The sequence below is a fragment of the Myotis nattereri genome, assembly GCF_964212035.1.
Source record: "Myotis nattereri genome assembly, chromosome: 16".
NCBI lineage: Eukaryota > Metazoa > Chordata > Mammalia > Chiroptera > Vespertilionidae > Myotis > Myotis nattereri.
The window spans coordinates 51,998,291-52,015,823 of NC_138091.1; the positions used below are offsets into that span (position 1 = coordinate 51,998,291).

At 44.0% G+C, this 17,533-nt stretch overlaps 1 protein-coding gene across 5 annotated transcripts; it reads right to left on the reverse strand.

Annotated features, from left to right (window-relative positions):
* Positions 1-615: 615 nt before the first annotated feature.
* On the reverse strand, positions 616-17,310 carry VCF1 (VCP nuclear cofactor family member 1). Of its 5 annotated transcripts, none has more exons than XM_081109266.1 (4): positions 17,060-17,310; positions 12,563-12,662; positions 4,045-4,104; positions 616-952 (listed from the first exon to the last, which is right to left on the reverse strand). In XM_081109266.1, exons 1-4 carry the CDS (start codon positions 17,278-17,280, stop codon positions 710-712), a joined length of 624 nt encoding a protein of 207 aa, XP_080965392.1. In that variant the 5' UTR covers positions 17,281-17,310; the 3' UTR covers positions 616-709. The 5 variants fall into 5 exon arrangements, with proteins under 5 accessions (XP_080965392.1, XP_080965394.1, XP_080965393.1 ...); XM_081109268.1 differs by lacking the exon at positions 17,060-17,310 and adding an exon at positions 16,136-16,177; XM_081109267.1 differs by lacking the exon at positions 4,045-4,104.
* Positions 17,311-17,533: the final 223 nt, after the last annotated feature.

The following is a 17,533-nucleotide window of genomic DNA, read 5'->3' on the forward strand; positions in this document are numbered from 1 at the left end:
CTGTCGGAGCTGCAATGTTTTCTACCCAATCGGAGATGTAGGCTTTGAGCAATAAGGTGACAATTATCTGCATATACAAGAACCTGAAAGCCATTCTCTTGGAAACACAAATACACAACAGAGAGGAGACAGTCACTGGGGAGGGTGCTTCGCATACACAGCTCCACCTGGACCTGACTCTCTGTTACAAAGGAGAGCATTTCCAACCGCACAGCTACATACTAAGAGGTAGTATGGCAATTTCAGTGCAAGACTGAATCAAGGTCTATATTTTGGAAAAAATGTATGTTTCTTCATGGAAACTACATACTCTTTACTAGTTTATTGAATTTAAAAAATTGAAGATCCCGCATTTTTAAAAGGCCTTTTTACATAAAGTAGAATTTCTAATTGACAGATTTGGAAATCAATCTGAATTGGACAAACTATGGACTCAACACGCAGATGAGATTTCCTCATACCATTACCTTGACATGGATCTGATACCCACCCTCAAAAGAATCCTATAAAAAATTGCTTCAAAGCCCCTTTAAAATTGCAATAGTGCAGCAAAACCACAAGTAAACAACTGCCTGTTAACCTGTTATTTCAAATATAGAGTGGAAAGCCAACAGGCATTTTTTTGTGCAATTTTTTAAAACATCGTAAGATGAAATATCAAATCTGCACAGCGCTGTCCCTTCACAGAAGGCAAGAAACCACCAGCCCATCATGTCGGAGGCCGGCCTCGGTGCTGTAGGCTATGAAAGTGGGCCTCCTTCAGGGTCTGGTTGATGTGGAAGTAAAGGCCTTGGCATAGTGCAGACGGCTCAGGTGCGGGCTGAGGGGTGTTGGGGCTGGACCCGGTGACGATGTGGTTCAAGCTACTTTCTGGCCCACTGGCCCTGTCCGGGCTGTTGATGCTGCTGCTGCTGCTGCTGCTGCTGCTCCCGCCACTGTCACTGCTTGAAGACTGGAAAGAAAAAGGAACAGTTTCACAACTAGGCTACTTGTTTCTTAAGACCTTTACTGTGGTTTAACTTAAGAATATTCTTCCTACCTCGTCTGAGAAGTACTAGCATCAAAACATATACTGAGGGGGGGGGGGGGAGGTTGGGGTTATTGCGGGGGATGAGGACACATTTGTAATACCTTAATAATAAAATTTTTTAAAAAAACCAAACAAACAAAAAAAACAAACATATACTGAGCTAGCCTGGTTGGTGTGGCTCAGTAGTTGAGTGTCAACCTATGGACCAGGAGGTCACAGTTCGATTCCCAGTCAGAGCACGTGCCTGGGTCGCAGGCTCAATCCCCAGTAGGGTGCATGCAGGAGGCAAATAACCATGATTCATCATTGATGTTTCTCACTCTCCCTCTCTCTTTCCCTCTGAAATCAATAAAAATATATTTTAAAATAAATATTTTAAAAAAATATATACTGGGCTTGCCCTAGCCAGTTTGGCTGTGGTCAGAGCATTGGCCCACAGACTGAAAGGTCACAGGTTTGATTCTGTTCAAGGACACATACCTTGGTTGCAGGCTTGCACCCAGGCCCCAGTCGGGGTGCATAGGGGAGACAACCAATCAATGTGTGTGTGTCAATGTGTGTGTGTGTGTGTGTGTGTCTCTCTGTCTCTCCCTCCCTTCCACTCTCTCTAAAAAAATTAATAGAAAAAAATATCCTTGGGTGAGGATTAATCGTAACAATAACATATACTGGGCTTTACAGTTTAGAAGTTACATTCACCTAAGACAGTGGTCGGCAAACTCATTAGTCAACAGAGCCAAATATCAACAGTACAATTGGAATTTCTTTTGAGAGCCAAATTTTTTAAAGTTAAACTATATAGGCAGGTACATTATTATTAACTTAATTAGGGTACTCCTCAGGCTTAGGAAGAGCCATACTCAAGGGGCCAAAAAGCCACATGTGGCTCACGAGCTGCAGTTTGCCAACCACAGACCTAAGATATTTCATTCTATCCTCACAGCTACCCTGTAATGTCAAGTGGGATTACTGTCCCCATTACACATCCCTAAGTGGCAGGGTCCAGACTGAAGCACAGGCCTTCTACCACAAATCCCTTCAACTACATCTTAACTCCTTTACGTGTCTTCTCTATCTTGTCATTCATCCCAATAATTTCTAATAGTCAAGGGAACAAGGTCTCAGCCTGTAAGGCAGGGGTGGGGAATGCCCAGCCCGGAGGCCAAATAAGGCCTGGGAAGTCATTCGGTCTTGGCCCTGCCATGGCATTAGAGGTGAGTTAATTAAATGTTTGAACAAATGTAGCAGGCGAATTCTGTATGGCCCTCAAATGATGTTATAAAAATCCAAACGTCAGTTGGCAGAAAAAAGGTTCCCCACCCCTACTCTAAGGGTAAGTATCACTCATTGGTACAGAGTGTAAAAAAGGTATCCTCATAACAGATAAAATGGCTTCTGGGAACAAGAATAAAAAATAAAAACCTGTGACAATCTGTGGTTATCTCAAGGACACGAATGGTGTTCTCTGAATGCAGAACACACCCTGAGATTTTAATATACTTCTTGTAAAGTGACATTAGCATTTTTGCAGTTCGATGTGTGTATATGTGCATGTGCACAAACCTGTCTAATATTTTAATGTAACTAACATGACTGGGTGTCTTAGTCATCCTGAAGAAGCTACTCAGAGATCCCTAACAAAAGTCACTCAGAAATCTCCTTTCTTCCACTAGTAGGGGTCTCAAAAGAGAAGGCAATGGTAAGGATCCTTCAGAACTACGGTATTACACAATTTAAATACTGCATTTCTAATAAATGACAACGGCAATCATTTAATTAGCAATCTCCTCTATTTACAACTCAATACAATATTGTAATAGAAGGAATAATACATGAAAAAGTTAGAATTTTAGTAATTAATGATTTGGTATACAATTTTTTCTCATTAGCTTTTTGATACATCTAAATTTATATTCCCTTAAAGATATTGGTTTTGAAATGTCTGCTTACAACAATGTAAAATCTACACACAAGAAAAAAGCCTGGAAAGAAATAGTCCATAGTACTAAATTAGAGGGGTTACAGATCTTATTTTTTCAACCCTTTACTATGAATTTTTTGCAATGTGGTAATTACATATTTTACATTACCAAAATAAATGTATAAATAAAATGTTGTTTCAAGATAGATACTTTAAAAGTGATTTTTAAAATACCAGAAGTTACACCTAACAATACATCTATAATAATAAAAGTGTAATATGCTAATTAGACTGGACGTCCTTCCGGACATCATTCGGAGGATCTTCTGGATGAAGCTGAGGCTGCGAGGAAAGCCCGGGTCCCAGATGCCTGCCTGTGACCGGAGGGAAGCCCAGCTCCTGGGTGCCAGAGGGAAGCTGGTGCTGGCAGCCAGGAAAAGGAAGGCCTACTGTTGCACGAATTTCGTGCATAGGGCCTCTAGTATATTATAATCCACATGGGTATATAGGAATCACATGTGTCCTTTTAGAGAAATTATAACTGATGAAGGGACATTGGGTTGAGGTCTAAGTAACTTTGATTCTATTACAGTGGGGCCTTGACTTACGAGTTTAATTTGTTCTGAGACCAAGCTCATTAAGGAGCTCATTAACTCAAATTAGTCTGTCAACTCAAAGCAAAAAATCGGCTGAGAGACAGCTGGTATCTCAAAAAACTCGTTAGTCGAGACACTCGTAAGTCAAGGCCCCACTGTACTTAAAAATATACCCATATAAAAACATGCCTGAAACAGCAAAGAAAGCATGTTCACCAAATGCACCCATCATTAATAAGGCTTAAACCAAGAGCTGTCATGGTCCATGGGTCACCTGGAGCTACTGAGCATTGGTCACATATCCTATTGCCTACAGGTAGTAGGAGACAACCTAGCTTTCTTTCCACAATTAAAAAAAATTCATGAAAACATAAATGTGCTTTCCATAGCAGCCTCTCCTGACCTAGAGTGTAACAACCTAGAATTGGCGCTGGTACGCCTCACAAGGCATGAATATTTAACAAGCAGGTAAGGTACTACACTAGTAAGAAACCCACCGCGCAGAAAACTTTGTTTCCTCTTAGTCTGTTTTCTTTGTTTTTCGTTACAGGTAGTGTCTGAAAATTAAGGCAAGAACTAGAATCAGTTTCTAGTAAGTCAAGTTTCTGTTTCAAATTATATTTATTTCACAACTTAACAGCAAAGGTGACACTATTCTGAGAAAAGGTAAAAGTTCTTTAAACAGGTTAGAAATGACCATTAAAAGGGGGGAGGGGGACACAAATACACCAGCAATTCCTAGTCCATTTAAAAATTTTTGTAACGTAACTTTATAAAGGCACATATAAAAATGTCTTTAGTGTGCCTGGCCTGCATGGCTCAGTGGTTGAGCATCGACCCATGAACCAGGAGGTCACAGCTCAATTCCAGGTCAGAGCACATGCCCAGATTGCGGGTTCGATCCCCGGTGTAAGGCATGCAGGCGGCAGCCAATCAATAATTCTCTCTCATCATTGATGTTTCTATCAGTCTCTCCCTCTCCCTTCCTCTCTGAAATTAATAAAAATATATTTTTTTAAAAATGTTTAGTGTGGCCTTGTTTAAACAGCTAAAGTCTACAAACAACCAAAATGGATAATAGAGAAATTGATTAATTTATAATATCCTATATAATAAAAGCCTAATATGCTAAGTGTCCGACTGTTAGTTTGACCGTTTGACCAGTCACTATGACGTGCACTGACCACCAGGGGGCAGACACTCCGACCGGTAGGTTAGCTTGCTGCTGGGGTCCAGCTGATCAGGACTGGGCAAGATGGGCCGGACATGCCTTGGAGCCCTCCCACGGCCCCTCCCTGGCCCCACCAATCAGGACTGAGACGGGCCGGACACGTCCTGAACGGATCCATTCACTGGGCCTCTGGTATGTATATAAAGTACAATACATGAATTATAATTCATAACAATGAAATTGTATTCAGCTATTAAAAATTACACACACAAACACACCAAGATAGAAACCTTCAACATCTTTTTTACAGGTTACAAAACAGTATATATAGTATGTCAGCTGGTTTTAAAATGATTTTCTTTAATGTAAATATACATATATCCTAAAAATAGTCTGAAAGGATATATATGCCAAAATATTTAGAATCTGGACCTTCTATTTTTTTTTTTTTTTTACTATATATTCTATAGCTTCTACAAAAAGAGATTTCTTTTGTGGGAAAAATGATCATGAGTGAGAATATTGCTACAAAATAGAGGTCTTTAGTTAATTCTAAGACTTAAATATATAGATCAGTAGTTCCCAACCTTTTTTTGGCCATGCCCCACCTGAACATCTCTAAAATCCTGATGGCGCCCCCCTGCCCGTGACACATAATTCTTATTCAAAAAGTGAACTCCTGGTCATGTGGAGGAAACCTAAAAGATTATTAGCTTGGTCTAAACAAGCTTCCAAAGAACATGGCATCCATGAAAGAGAAAAATAAAACAACGAAAGGACAGCTGAAGTACTGAGGAAGAAATTACTAAGAAATTGTTAAAAAATAATAATATGAAATGATACAAAAAATTAGCAAATAAAGTTTCAAAACATATAATAGAGAACTGTAATGCATAAATGTCACTATATATTTATATACTGTATATGAAGTCCCTAAAACCATAAGAAATGCAAAAACCATAAGAAATGCAAAAAATTCACTAATAACTCATCTCAAATTGCCCCCTGTGGGGCACCTGCCCCACGCTGGGAACCACTGAGATTGATGGATAGATGGATAGATAGATTCTGTTCATAGGATTTCAGAAAGACTGCTGGCCTCCCTGAGCTACTTAAGAACCTTGACAAAAGCCTCATTTGTACTCACTAGCATTGAGGAGGGCAATGATACCTTCAAACTAATAAGAGATGGCCCACACAGAACCAGGATGGAGTCCTGAAGTATCAGATACAGACTCCTGTCATCCAAGGTAAAAATAATGCGTCTCTTTCAAGATCCTTTGGCTCTACTGTCTGCCAATTCAAGTCTTCTCGCTCTCCAAGAGGCTCTCACGAGTACCTCACAGACTGACGAGTGTTTTTCAAATGGATGGTGAAACCCATTGGTGGGGAGCAAGCAGCACAGAAAAGAAAACAGTGCAACAGGGTGAGGGCAGCTGTGACACTTTTTTCAATTATTCACAAATATATGTGGTATGTACTGGGCCATAAAATAAAACATTCCTATGGGACAGGGTCAAAAATGTTTGAAAGTCATTGTAAGCGGTCTTATTAACACTCAGCCAGCAAAGTGTTCTACTTGATGGGATCAAGACCATTTACTTTTAACCCTAAAGGCATAACATCAAATTTTAACTCTATCAGTGTTTTAAGATATACAGAGATAAATCGGCTTATAAAAAAACCCACGCCTTAACCCGTTTGGCTCAGTGGATAGAGAGCATCGGCCTGCGGACTGAAGGGTCCCAGGTTCGATTCTGGTCAAGGGCATGTACCTTGGTTGCGGGCACATCCCCAGTAGGGGGTGTGCAGGAGGCAGCTGATCAATGTTTCTCTCTCATCCATGTTTCTAGCTCTATCCTTCTCCCTTTCTCTCTGTAAAAAATCAATAAAATATATTAAAAAAACAAAAAGATACACACACACTTGAAATAGGAAAAAAAAAATTGTATTTCCCCCACCGAGTGGCACCTTTTCATATCAAATCCTTGGGGTAGGAGGGCGGGGGGCACTACTCAAGACCTGGTCCAGTCTTTACCTGGTTACTATTCCTGCTCTGAAAGACTTGAACACGCTCTGTACTGAGAGTCCAGAAACTCTGGGACTGAGAAAGATTCATCAACTAGGATCCCTGTCCCCAGGCTCCCGACTCCTTACAAACCGTTTATCCAAATCCGAGGTTACAAAGCGCATTTCTTTCCTCTGACTTTTCAATTTGGGCTGAGTGCTGACTCTGACCAGGTTATTTTCAATGACAACTTTGTATTACAAATCAAAAGAGAGTAAGGTCATGATCTGTGAAATAAAAACCCTTGCAAATCCAGGTATACAAGCACAAAGTTAAGTTTATGAAGATTCTGATCGAGAGCCTCTTTCTAAATACACAAAGGCAGCTCACAAGAACCCTGTGGCGAAGCACTGTGTGAAAGGGAGGATTCTGTTAGCGCAGGCAGTAATGAAACCTACTTGTGCACCCTGGTAACTGCAGATAAGGCCCGGAAGAATGCAGTCCACTTTAGAATCACCTGTAGGCTTTTGAAAACATGCCAGGGCCCCAGCTCGGGAAGCAGTGCACTGGGCTCCCTGGTCATTTATTTACTGAACTTCATCAACAATGTGGTGACAATACAGCCACTGATAAGGACAGTACACAGCCACTGAGGTGACAGGAATCTAGCATAGGTGTGGACGAGGGAGCGAGGAGAGAGGCTCCTTAAAATGGATGGTGTCTGAATGGGCCTAGAGGAGGAGGAAGAATCTTTTTACAAGGAGGGTGTGACAAAATGGGAGAATAAGCAAAATCGGGAGTGTTCTGGGGAGGAAAGGCTAAAGATGGTGTTGGCTGCACCACTCCAGGAAGCGTTAGTGAGACAAAATATACATGAAAGGTCATGGCTAGGTTATAGGTGCCCCAAGTCTGCAGGAACAGTTTCCAAGCATGTAAGATGTTTTCAGATCTGCACTTAGGAGTGAGGAAGCTAGGGACCAATTAAGACGAACGAGGTCATGGAGATCGAGCAGGGGCCAACTGGGAAGTTTTCTAGAACATCAAGCAGGAGAGCAGGCCAGCATGAGGACCGTGGCAATGTCAATGAAGGGATGTGTGTCGTACCCCAGAGGGAGATGGGACACAGGAAGGAAATGGAGACATCCAAGTTGACACCAACTACTCGGGACAATGCTTGCCAAATACAGTTGATCCTTGAACATGAGGGTTAGGGGTGCTGACCCCCTGAACAGTTAAAAATCTGCATATAAATTCTGACTCCCCCAAAACTACTTAACCATTAATAGCCCACTGTTTACCTGAAGACAAATAACATAAATAGCCAATTAACATATATATTGTATATTAAATTATACTAGAGGCCTCGTGCATGAAATTAGTGCACTGGGGGGGGGGGGCGCCCATCCCTCAGGCTGGCCTGTGCCCTCTCGTATTCCGGGAGCCCTCAGGGGATGTCCGACTGACAGCTAAGCCAGCCATGAGCCCAGCTTCTGGCTGAGCTGCGCGCCTCCTGTGGGAGCGCATTGACCACCAGGGGGCAGCTCCTGCATTGAGCGTCTGCCCCTGGTGGTCAGTGCGCATTATAGTGACTGGTCGTTCCACCTTTTGATCAATTTGCATATTAGCCTTTTATTATATAGGATTATTTTATATTATACAGGCAGTCCTCGGGTTACATCGGACTCAGGTTACGTCAGACTCGACATGCGTCATTTCGTGGTTACATTGCCATCTCCCATTTACAGTATTTATTTTTAAAAAGTGCCATCATTTCGACGTATGTACATGTGCTTTATGTTTTTTATTATTTATTTACCACAAGTAAAGGTTAGAAATTGTTATCTTTCTTTTAAACTTTTTTTTACTGTTTCACTTCATTACTGCTGTGTATGTGCTCCATGTGAGTGACGTAGGTGCTTATGTAGGTGGGTTCCGACTTATAGTGAAAATCGCGTTACATCGCGCCGTAGGAACGGATTTCCGACGTAAGCCAAGGACCTACTGTATTATATTCTGTAATCCTATAGGGGAAGCTAAAGAAAGGATATTTAAAAAATTATAAGGAAAACACATTTACAGTACTGTACATATTTACTTTAAAAAAAGAACGCATAAATGGACCCATATATTTCAAACCCGTGTTGTTCAAGGGAATGTTGCTACCATTGTATAGGACTCAAGAGGAAGACACAAAGTGATAAATATTTCACTTCTTGCTCATCAAGAAAAAACAAGCCTAACTTAGCCACTGCTAACATGATTCATACATGATGGCTTTAAAGAAAAATGTTTATTCCCATAGTAATAATATATATCTCAATTTTACAAAGAGCATCCTAAGGCTCACATGTCATTAAATCTAAGTCACTGGAGTTCAAATTCAAGGTCTTCAACACCAATTACATTTTGAAAAAACAAACAACAACTACAAAAAAATACTAGACCCCAAAGTCTTCTTTGTATTTATTCTACATAGATAGAAATCAAAAGTGGTTTCTTGCTAATACCATGTTATAGCATTGACTTGGGGACACTTTCCAGCTATTCTTCTGTTTCTATGATGTCTGCCAAGTCAAGGACCTTGCTGCCCCTGGATAGTTAGCACAGCTTCCCAGAACCCCACTGGCTCTTCCAGGAGATGGCACACGCCATGGCGAGGAGCAAGCTGCTCAACAGTCAAGCCCTGAGGCTCACTGATCCTGCCTCTTGCTAGCTGTGTATCTCTGGGCAAGTGACTTTACATTTTTCTGTGCCCCAACATTTCCATCCGACAAGTAGAAATGATAATACCTGCCGGAATGGCAGGAAGAAATGCACAAGCAGAGTGGAAGTTTCTTTCTACTTCACTCATCTGGCGAGTCAGTGCACATTCCTTAGCTCCATGGTGTGTAGGAAGAAAGAGGCCCGAACTGGCTCCAATTTCCAGGCAATTACCATTTACTTGTGGCATAGTTTAATAGTTTAACAGAAATCAAACACCTCAAAAACAAAAAAAACAAAAACGACCTCACATCTTACTTCACAGTGCTTGCCAATATTATTACATTTAGGAGAAAAAGATAACTTTTGGGAATTTTAAATCTTAGAATTAAATTTTCCTTCCAAATGAAAGTTCTTCAAGTCACGAAAAAAGGAATTCTAGCCCTAACCGGTTTGGCTCAGTGGATAGAGCGTTGGCCTGCAGACTTGAAGGGTCCCAGGTTCGATTCCGGTCAAGGGCATGTACCTTGGTTGCAGGCAGGTCCCCAGTAGGGGGTGGGCAGGAGGCAGCTGATCGATATTTCTCTCTCAGCAATGTTTCTAACTCTCTATCCCTCTCCCTTCCTCTCTGTAAAAAATCAATAAAACGTATTTTTTAAAAGGAATCCTAAAATTATTTAAGTATTTCAGGAACAACAAAGGAAACGGTTTCTCTTAACTGAGTTAGTCTTAAGGAAACTTACCTCTGCCCTACCTTAGAGTTAAAAAGTAACATTTTCATCAATAAGATAACTTGTCATGTAAATTAATTAAAAAAATCCATTTATAAGGAATCCTTTTACTGCTTTCCCTTTTATATATGTCAAAAAGCAGCCAAATAACCCCAAACTTGCTATTTATGGCTAAAAGCATAATGATCTATTCCAGGGGTGACGATTCAATTATTCAGGGCTTAACTTTCCACTTTGAAGACTTTCCCCTGCCTTTTGCTTCTCTAGCTCTCCCTGGGTTCGCAGGCCTCATTACTTGTTAATGCCACCGCTGGAGAAGCACAGCACCACAGGCCACTCGCTCAGACAGCTGGTAGATGTCCAGCCAGCACAACTGAGACAGAGGGTCCAAGTTACCACTGCCCGAGAGGGCTACTGGTGAGTGCAGATACCATGACAGATAAGAAGTACCTGCTCTGACTGTAAATTATAACAAAGACAACATAGTCCGTCCCCAGCCAAATCATTTACATAGCTGCTTAGCCACTGAATTTCTTTGGACAAGTAAGAACAAGACATAGTAACCTACAGGTTGAGTAACAACACACTGTTTTCTTCTGTCACACCAATACACGGGTTTTAGAAAGGGGGTGCAGGTCATTTTCTACCAACAGCAATGAAAACGAATCCTAAGGAGTGTGTCTAAAAATAAGAGATCAGAAATGTTTAATTTTTTTTAAACCTGACAATTTACATTCCTGTTCTCAGGCATCAAAAATGTTAGATATCAGGGGAAAAGACCAATACAAACAGTTAAACTTACTACTGTACCTTCCAACGACTGTGAATATCATATAGCGGAATTTACATACAGATACAAGTAAAGAAATATTCACGCCGACACCATGAAAGTAATCACTGCATCCTCTTTTAAGGAACAGTCTTATAATTCAAAAGAATAATGGGTTCTCTCCCTCCCGGGAGCACATCCCTACCTTCCCCCCTGCCCCCCCGGCCCTTACCATTAGTAAAAACAGAAAAAGAAAAATGGAGACTCAATTAGTGTTAGTATTTTATCATCAGATGCTCACGGTAGCCTCTAAAGTATGGTTTCTTTCATCTCTGAGATTCCCCAATTACCACTTTAAACAAAGGTCAAGAACTTTTCTATTCATCCTTTTTTAAAAAGGAAGAAAAAGTATAATAGGAAAAATTTCAAAAGAGGGATAAAAGCTATAGAAACTCACGTCTCCATGTAGAACAAGCATGTCAAACTCAAAGGCTAACATGGGCCAAATAAATGAGGCATGCGGCCTGTGAGCCGTGAGTTTGACATGCTTGATGTAGAAGGCTCGAGCTACACTTTTCATTAGTTGTTCCTGAATGAGTCTTCCCCCCATGACAGTTACAGACCCCCACCCTGGGGGGAGTTACTTTGGATTTCTGGCAAAGACTGGATATAAGTCAAGTCCTGTTATCAAGAACTAATTAAAATGCAAATTATCTGGTTGTGCAAGAATTGTGATATACAGAATTCTACTTGAAGTTCTGAAGCTTAGGAATGTTTGCCATTGAGGAGTTTCTGTTAGGTGGTACCTGTCAAGGGTCTAAATCAGTGGTTCTCAACCTTCCGAATGCCGCGATCCTTTAATACAGTTCCTCATGTTGTGGTGACCCCCAACCATTTTTCGTTGCTACTTCATCACTGTAATTTTGCTACATTATGAATCGTAATATAAATATCTGATATGCAGGATGTATTTTCATTGTGACAAATTGAACATAATGAAAGCATAGTGATTAATCACAAAAACAATATGTAATTATATGTGTTTTCCGATGGTCTTAGGCGACCCCTGTGAAAGGGTCTTTCGACCCCCAAAGGGGTCGCGACCCACAGGTTGAGAACCGCTGATCTAAATCGTTAGGCCCCTAATTTAATAGCAGCATCACTTCAATGTGAGCTTCCCTTCGGCACTGTGGCTCAGCCTCCCGAGGACTTCTCCCGGCATGCATACGTAGCACCCTCAGTAAGCCAGAACCCTGGGAGCTCTCTTTCCCTCTCACGCTACTCTGCCTCCGGAGCAGCTTTGTGACAGCACAATGAAAGGGTGAAAACATAGAAAAACAGGATTCTGCATACATATACATTATATATTCTTACAGATATGTGAACTGAAGCAACAAAATATGCTTACCTTAAAGACAATTATGGTTCATAAACTATTTGAAAATGGGTTGGTTTGTGAAATATAAATAGAGGGTTCAAAGAAGGGTTTGCAAAGGCTCATGAAACTTCTAACAAAACAGATTTTGGGGGGAGCATGCCTGACTAGGGCAGACATAGACTGTTTTGCTGGGGAAGGTGCAAAGCTTCCTCAAAGGGGCCATGGCTCAAGAAAAGGCTGAAATGCTGCAATTCCTACCTCTGTGTCCCAGGAATCGTGAAAGACAGGGTTTCTGCTACTCCTTTTGGTCTGCGGGGGGAGATGGTGGTCCTCTTCATTGCCATTCCTTCTCCTTTTCCTGAAATTAAATCACGAGGAAAAAAAAAAATCAACCGTTCACCTTTCAGACACTTAAAACTGTAAACCATGACAACATATAAATTTGCCCTCTTGCCTGAAAAAATATAATTCAGCCTATGATATCCCCATAGGTTAAAACTGGAAGCACACCATCACTAGGCACACTAAGAGCAAAAACATAAAATAGCAGCAGTAAGGTGGGGCTGAAATTGGTGTGACTGATTTTGCAAAAGAAGCTTTTTAAATGCCTACTGTGAATAAATAAGAGCAGGAAGACAGTAATGATTGAGCTTTTTAAACTCCACCTTATTAAGGTTATGGTCTTTCTACATTTCCTGAAATTCTAATTCCAAGTTACTTCATTTTGCTCCCTTCCATGTGACAATGCCTATTTTACCCTTAAAGTCCATATGAAAATGGTGCTACCCAGGAATATCCATAGAGATTCATGGTAGCCGCTAATCTTTAGTTTTTCTTCATCCCTGATTTTCTCCCAATTGCCACATTAAACAAAAGCTCTATGCCCTCCAAAGTATTAAATTACTTTTCTGGACAAACCCTGGAAAAGCTGTTCTTGAACACAGACTTGATTATTCTGGCGATAGCACCTAGTGTTATGGTATAAATTACTTGACCAGATTGTTTCTTTGAGACTATGGCATAAGCTGCTTAAAACGTACAAATTTAAAGAAAAATCAGACACCTTTCTCAGTTCCGTGTGTTCTAAGATGTGCAACAAAGACAAAATTCGTATGTTTTCTATGCAAGAACCAGGTGTTGTCAGAAGAACTTCCAAACCCCAGTTAGACAAGAGAAATAAATTATGGGAGGTATAATTTTAAGTCAAATTGCCTGGAACTGTGCTGTCCAATATGGTAGCCACTAACACATGTGGTTATTTAAATTTTAATTCATGACAATTAAATACAATTAAAAACCCAGTCCCTAAGTCACACTAGCCACATTTCAGCTAGCGGCAGCTGCACTGAACAGCACAGACAGAGCAGGTTCCCGTCGCTGCAGACAACGCCACCGGACAGTGCTGCCTGGAGGCCAAGTTACACGGGGCAGCAGCAGCTACTGTAGCACAAACTCTTAAAGGTCCAAATTTTTAGAGCTAGAGGAAAAAACAGCTTTTTGGAAAGTACTGAATTGGGCCATATAGTATCTTCTTATGTGAGAAGGGTGGCTTATTGGGACAGGCCCTTCATCCTAAAGTTCTGAGTTGAAGTCTGGACAGCGAAGAAACCTTACCATCCTGCACTCAGTTCCTGCACTCTGAGTCCCTCCAACGTCATGAATGAGTTTGGATTCAGTTTAGGGTAAATAGTGGGTGTGCGGTTCTGATAAAGCATGAACCAACCAACAGGAAGAGGGCTACGCCACTTACCTCATTCTAAGGCTCAGCTGTTTGCAAAATAAGATCATCACTTCTGCTTCCCTACCTTTCTCCCAGGAGTCTGGGTCAGATCTACACATTATTTTGAAGTAGTTAGAAGTTAAAAACTAGATGGATACCAGGTTTTAATAATCATTAAAGATGTTTTTAGCATCGATTTGAGCCAAGAAATTGCTACTTCCACCTCATCTGACCAGAGAATGTTCACAGGAATATGAAGAAGTTACAGAGCAATGTCCAATGGAAGCCAGTGGACACCCCAAGAAACTCATGAAACAGCAGTATGTTGGTCCCAAATTCTACTTTTATCAGTGTGGCAACAGCTGATTGTGCTTTGGGCTGAGTCACTCTTACCAAACTTAGGAGCCTGACCAAAACTTTCCGATTTCCTCATTTATAACGGGGACTGCATCTCCCAGTGACAAGAATGTGAATGTCAAGAGCCAACAGTGTAAGAACAGAGGATGGGCTGCTTTCGCCGACTTCACTGAACTCTGAACTCTGGGAAGGTCGCAGAGACAGCCCCGCCTCATTCATCTTCAGCCGATTTCTCAAGGTGCCAGAACTCTCTGTACCTGGTGGGGGCCCTCTCTTCTGGACGGAACTGGGTTAAGAATGAGCCCTACTTCTTCTTCAATTCACTTTTTTTCTAGACTCTGCAGATTCTGTCCCTGAAACATTCTTCTTTCAACATTATCGTTAATAACTGGAAAGATTACAGCTTCATGCCCACGCCTATCCACACAATCAGTCAGATTATAACTTTCCACATTAATGCCACAGACCAGGTTATAATTTTAGCAGCCGCCCTGTAATTGATCCTAGTCTCCCTAGCCAACTAGTTAACAGATTATTGTTTAGTATCTACTCCTTCTAAGGATGGCTGGTTCCATCACTTTCCATCATCTCATTTCTCCCCAATCTCACTGTCATCTAGAGACTGGGCACAGAAGTAACAGAACCCGTCCTTCCTACTGGGAAAAATAACTACACAAATAAATCCCTCAGTACGTGGGATCAAGGATCGGCACTGATTACAGAAAGGGCTGCCTTGCCACACACCCACTCCTCTACCGCCACCCCAGTACGTACACCACCATCTTTGACCAACGCTTCACCTGGAAGCTGAGGAAAGAGACCCAGGGGCGTGAACTAACCCGGAGATACCAAGAGAGCTGGGGCTGGTAGAACCGGTGCCTCGGGCACCGCGGGACTTGGGGTGAAGAGAAAAGTAGGCGGGAAACCCGTCCAGGCCTCTTTGACAGTAACAAGTGACCAGTACAAACATGTCGGCATCACTTGCGTCCCAGAGGAAAGGAAATCTGCCACCAGGGTAAACAGTCCTTTGTGCACGGGGTTGGATAAAAGGGAATCTTTCTGCAGGAAATATTTTGACTTTCTCAGACACGTGAGACATCCCGAGAGACGATCCAAAAACCATCAACTGGGTTTGAGAAGGAAAAGACAATGGCAGCCAGACCAAGCCGACGGCGCGGAAGGGCTCTGTTCCCCACCCCGCCAGGTCAGGGGTCACTGGGCCCCTAAAGTCAAATGTATTTAGTCTTATTCCCTACACAGAGGCGCTGTACGCCTCACTCCCTGCGTGGCTGGCCCAAGTCGGCAATCCCACGCACAAGTGGGAGGAACCACAGCTTCTCGCTCCGGGACCAGAGGACCTCAGGAAGCACTGACTATCCTCCAGGGCTGGGTCCTGGGGGAAAGGCAGTCGATTCCATCCAGAGCCCATTAAGACGTGGGACGAGAGAATAAACGGCATCAAGCGTCAGGGCGACCCCCGACGCAGCGATTCTCAACCTTTGGGTCGCGACCCCTTTGGGGGGTCGAACGACCCTTTCACAGGGGCCGTCTAAGGCCATCGGAAAACACATGTATAATTACATATTGCTTTTGTGACTAATCACCATGCTTTAATTATGTTCAATTTGTAACGATGAAATGGGGGGGGGGGAGTCACCACAACATGAGGGACTGTATTAAAGGGTCGCGGCATTAGGAAGGTTGAGAACCACTGCCCCAGAGGCTATTATGGAGCAAAGGGAAGCCCCGTGGACCTGGAAGGACGCAGGTCCATCCGCCGGCCTCCCTCCGTCTGTCTCCGCATCAGGAAGATGTCAGAATCGGCCTGGGTGGCCCCTAGGTTCTTCACTTCAAAGTCCACGGGGAAGGCTGTAAGCGGATCCCCTTCGTTCTGGGGTGCCCGGCCCCAGTTCCCTCCTCTCCACGCGGTCACAGGGGTCACTCGGCAGAAGAGGAAAGGATCGCAGCCGGGCCCGGACTCGACTCCAGCCCGTCCAGCGAGCCCAACCCCCTGCCCCAGGCCCGAGGCCGGGCTCCGGGGAACAGCAGTGCGTCGCCATACCATCCTCCCTCCCTCCGCCTCCGGAGTCAAACGGCTCCGCCTCCAAACAGTTTAGAACCCGGTCAGTTCCCTCCGTGCGGCGGCCTGAGGGACCGCACCAGCCCCTCCGGTCATCTGCCCGCCCGCGTTCACAGCCGCCCGGCGCCCAAATTCTTCCGTCAACATCACCCCTCCCGGCAGCAGGGTCAACCCCAGGCCTTCTTTCTGACCTTGGGGAGCCGGCAGCCCCGCACCCCGTTCTCCCCTCTCCCCCTAGCCCCAAAGATGCACTAGGAGCTCCCACTCGAAGATCAGACATTCCTCCCCTCCCCCCACCCTCCTAAATTTAGGACAGGGACGCTGGTGGGCCGGCGTCTCTCTTCCGGGACCGACCAGACTTCATTCCAAACAGAGAAAGATGGGGCGGGGGAGATGGGGGAGTGGGGAGACCTGGACCCTGGAGTCCCTCCACCAGCACCCGCAGGGGTCAGGTGCCGAGACACGCACAGCCCGCTCCCCTCCTCCCCCTGACAATAACACCCGCAGGCCCGCGCTGGCTCGGACCCCGCTTCGAGCGCCCCACCCTCCAAGAAGGCGGAGAGGGGCCGGGAAGGAACGGGGGTCCCTCCGGTCTCACCTGGGGCGGAGGCGCTCGCTCATGGCAGCCGGTGGAGGGGAGCGACGCGGAGGCGCTCCGCGAGAAGAGGGGGCCGAGGGTGTGGTGTTTTGGCGGCCGCCACGCCCACCCCGTCGGGCCTTGGCTCTCGTCGCGGCACGGGTGGACTCGGCCGGTGTTAAGTACCCCTCGGTGGGACCCGTACCACTGCTACTTCCGGCGTCTGCTCCGCGCCCCCCCATGTCGCAGCCGCCGTGGTACCGCCCTCTCGCGGCTGCGCAGTGACGCATCCCGGGCGCGCCGACCGGTAACCCCGCCCACGGGAAGAGGCGGGCTTGGAGGGGGAGGAGCTACTGAGAACCTCTGTGAGGAAAAGACCTCACTAGAGGTGTCTGGAGCTTTCGCCTGGTCGCAACCTAGCGGGGGGGCAGTGTAAAAGTCGAGCCAGAGTTAAATGAAATCAACTTATGTCATAATAATAAGAAATAAGTATTT

Bases quoted from the DNA above. Each gene is read 5' to 3' on its own strand.
- VCF1 (XM_081109265.1), bottom strand. From the start codon at position 16,446: ATGGTATGGCGACGCACTGCTGTTCCCCGGAGCCCGGCCTCGGGCCTG. The intron at 12,663-16,135 runs GTCCACGGGGCT...ATTTAATTTCAG, and splicing joins ATGGACCTGCGTCCTTCCAG to GAAAAGGAGAAGGAATGGCA. The intron at 953-12,562 runs GTAGGAATTGCA...TTTTCTTTCCAG, and splicing joins ACGATTCCTGGGACACAGAG to TCTTCAAGCAGTGACAGTGG.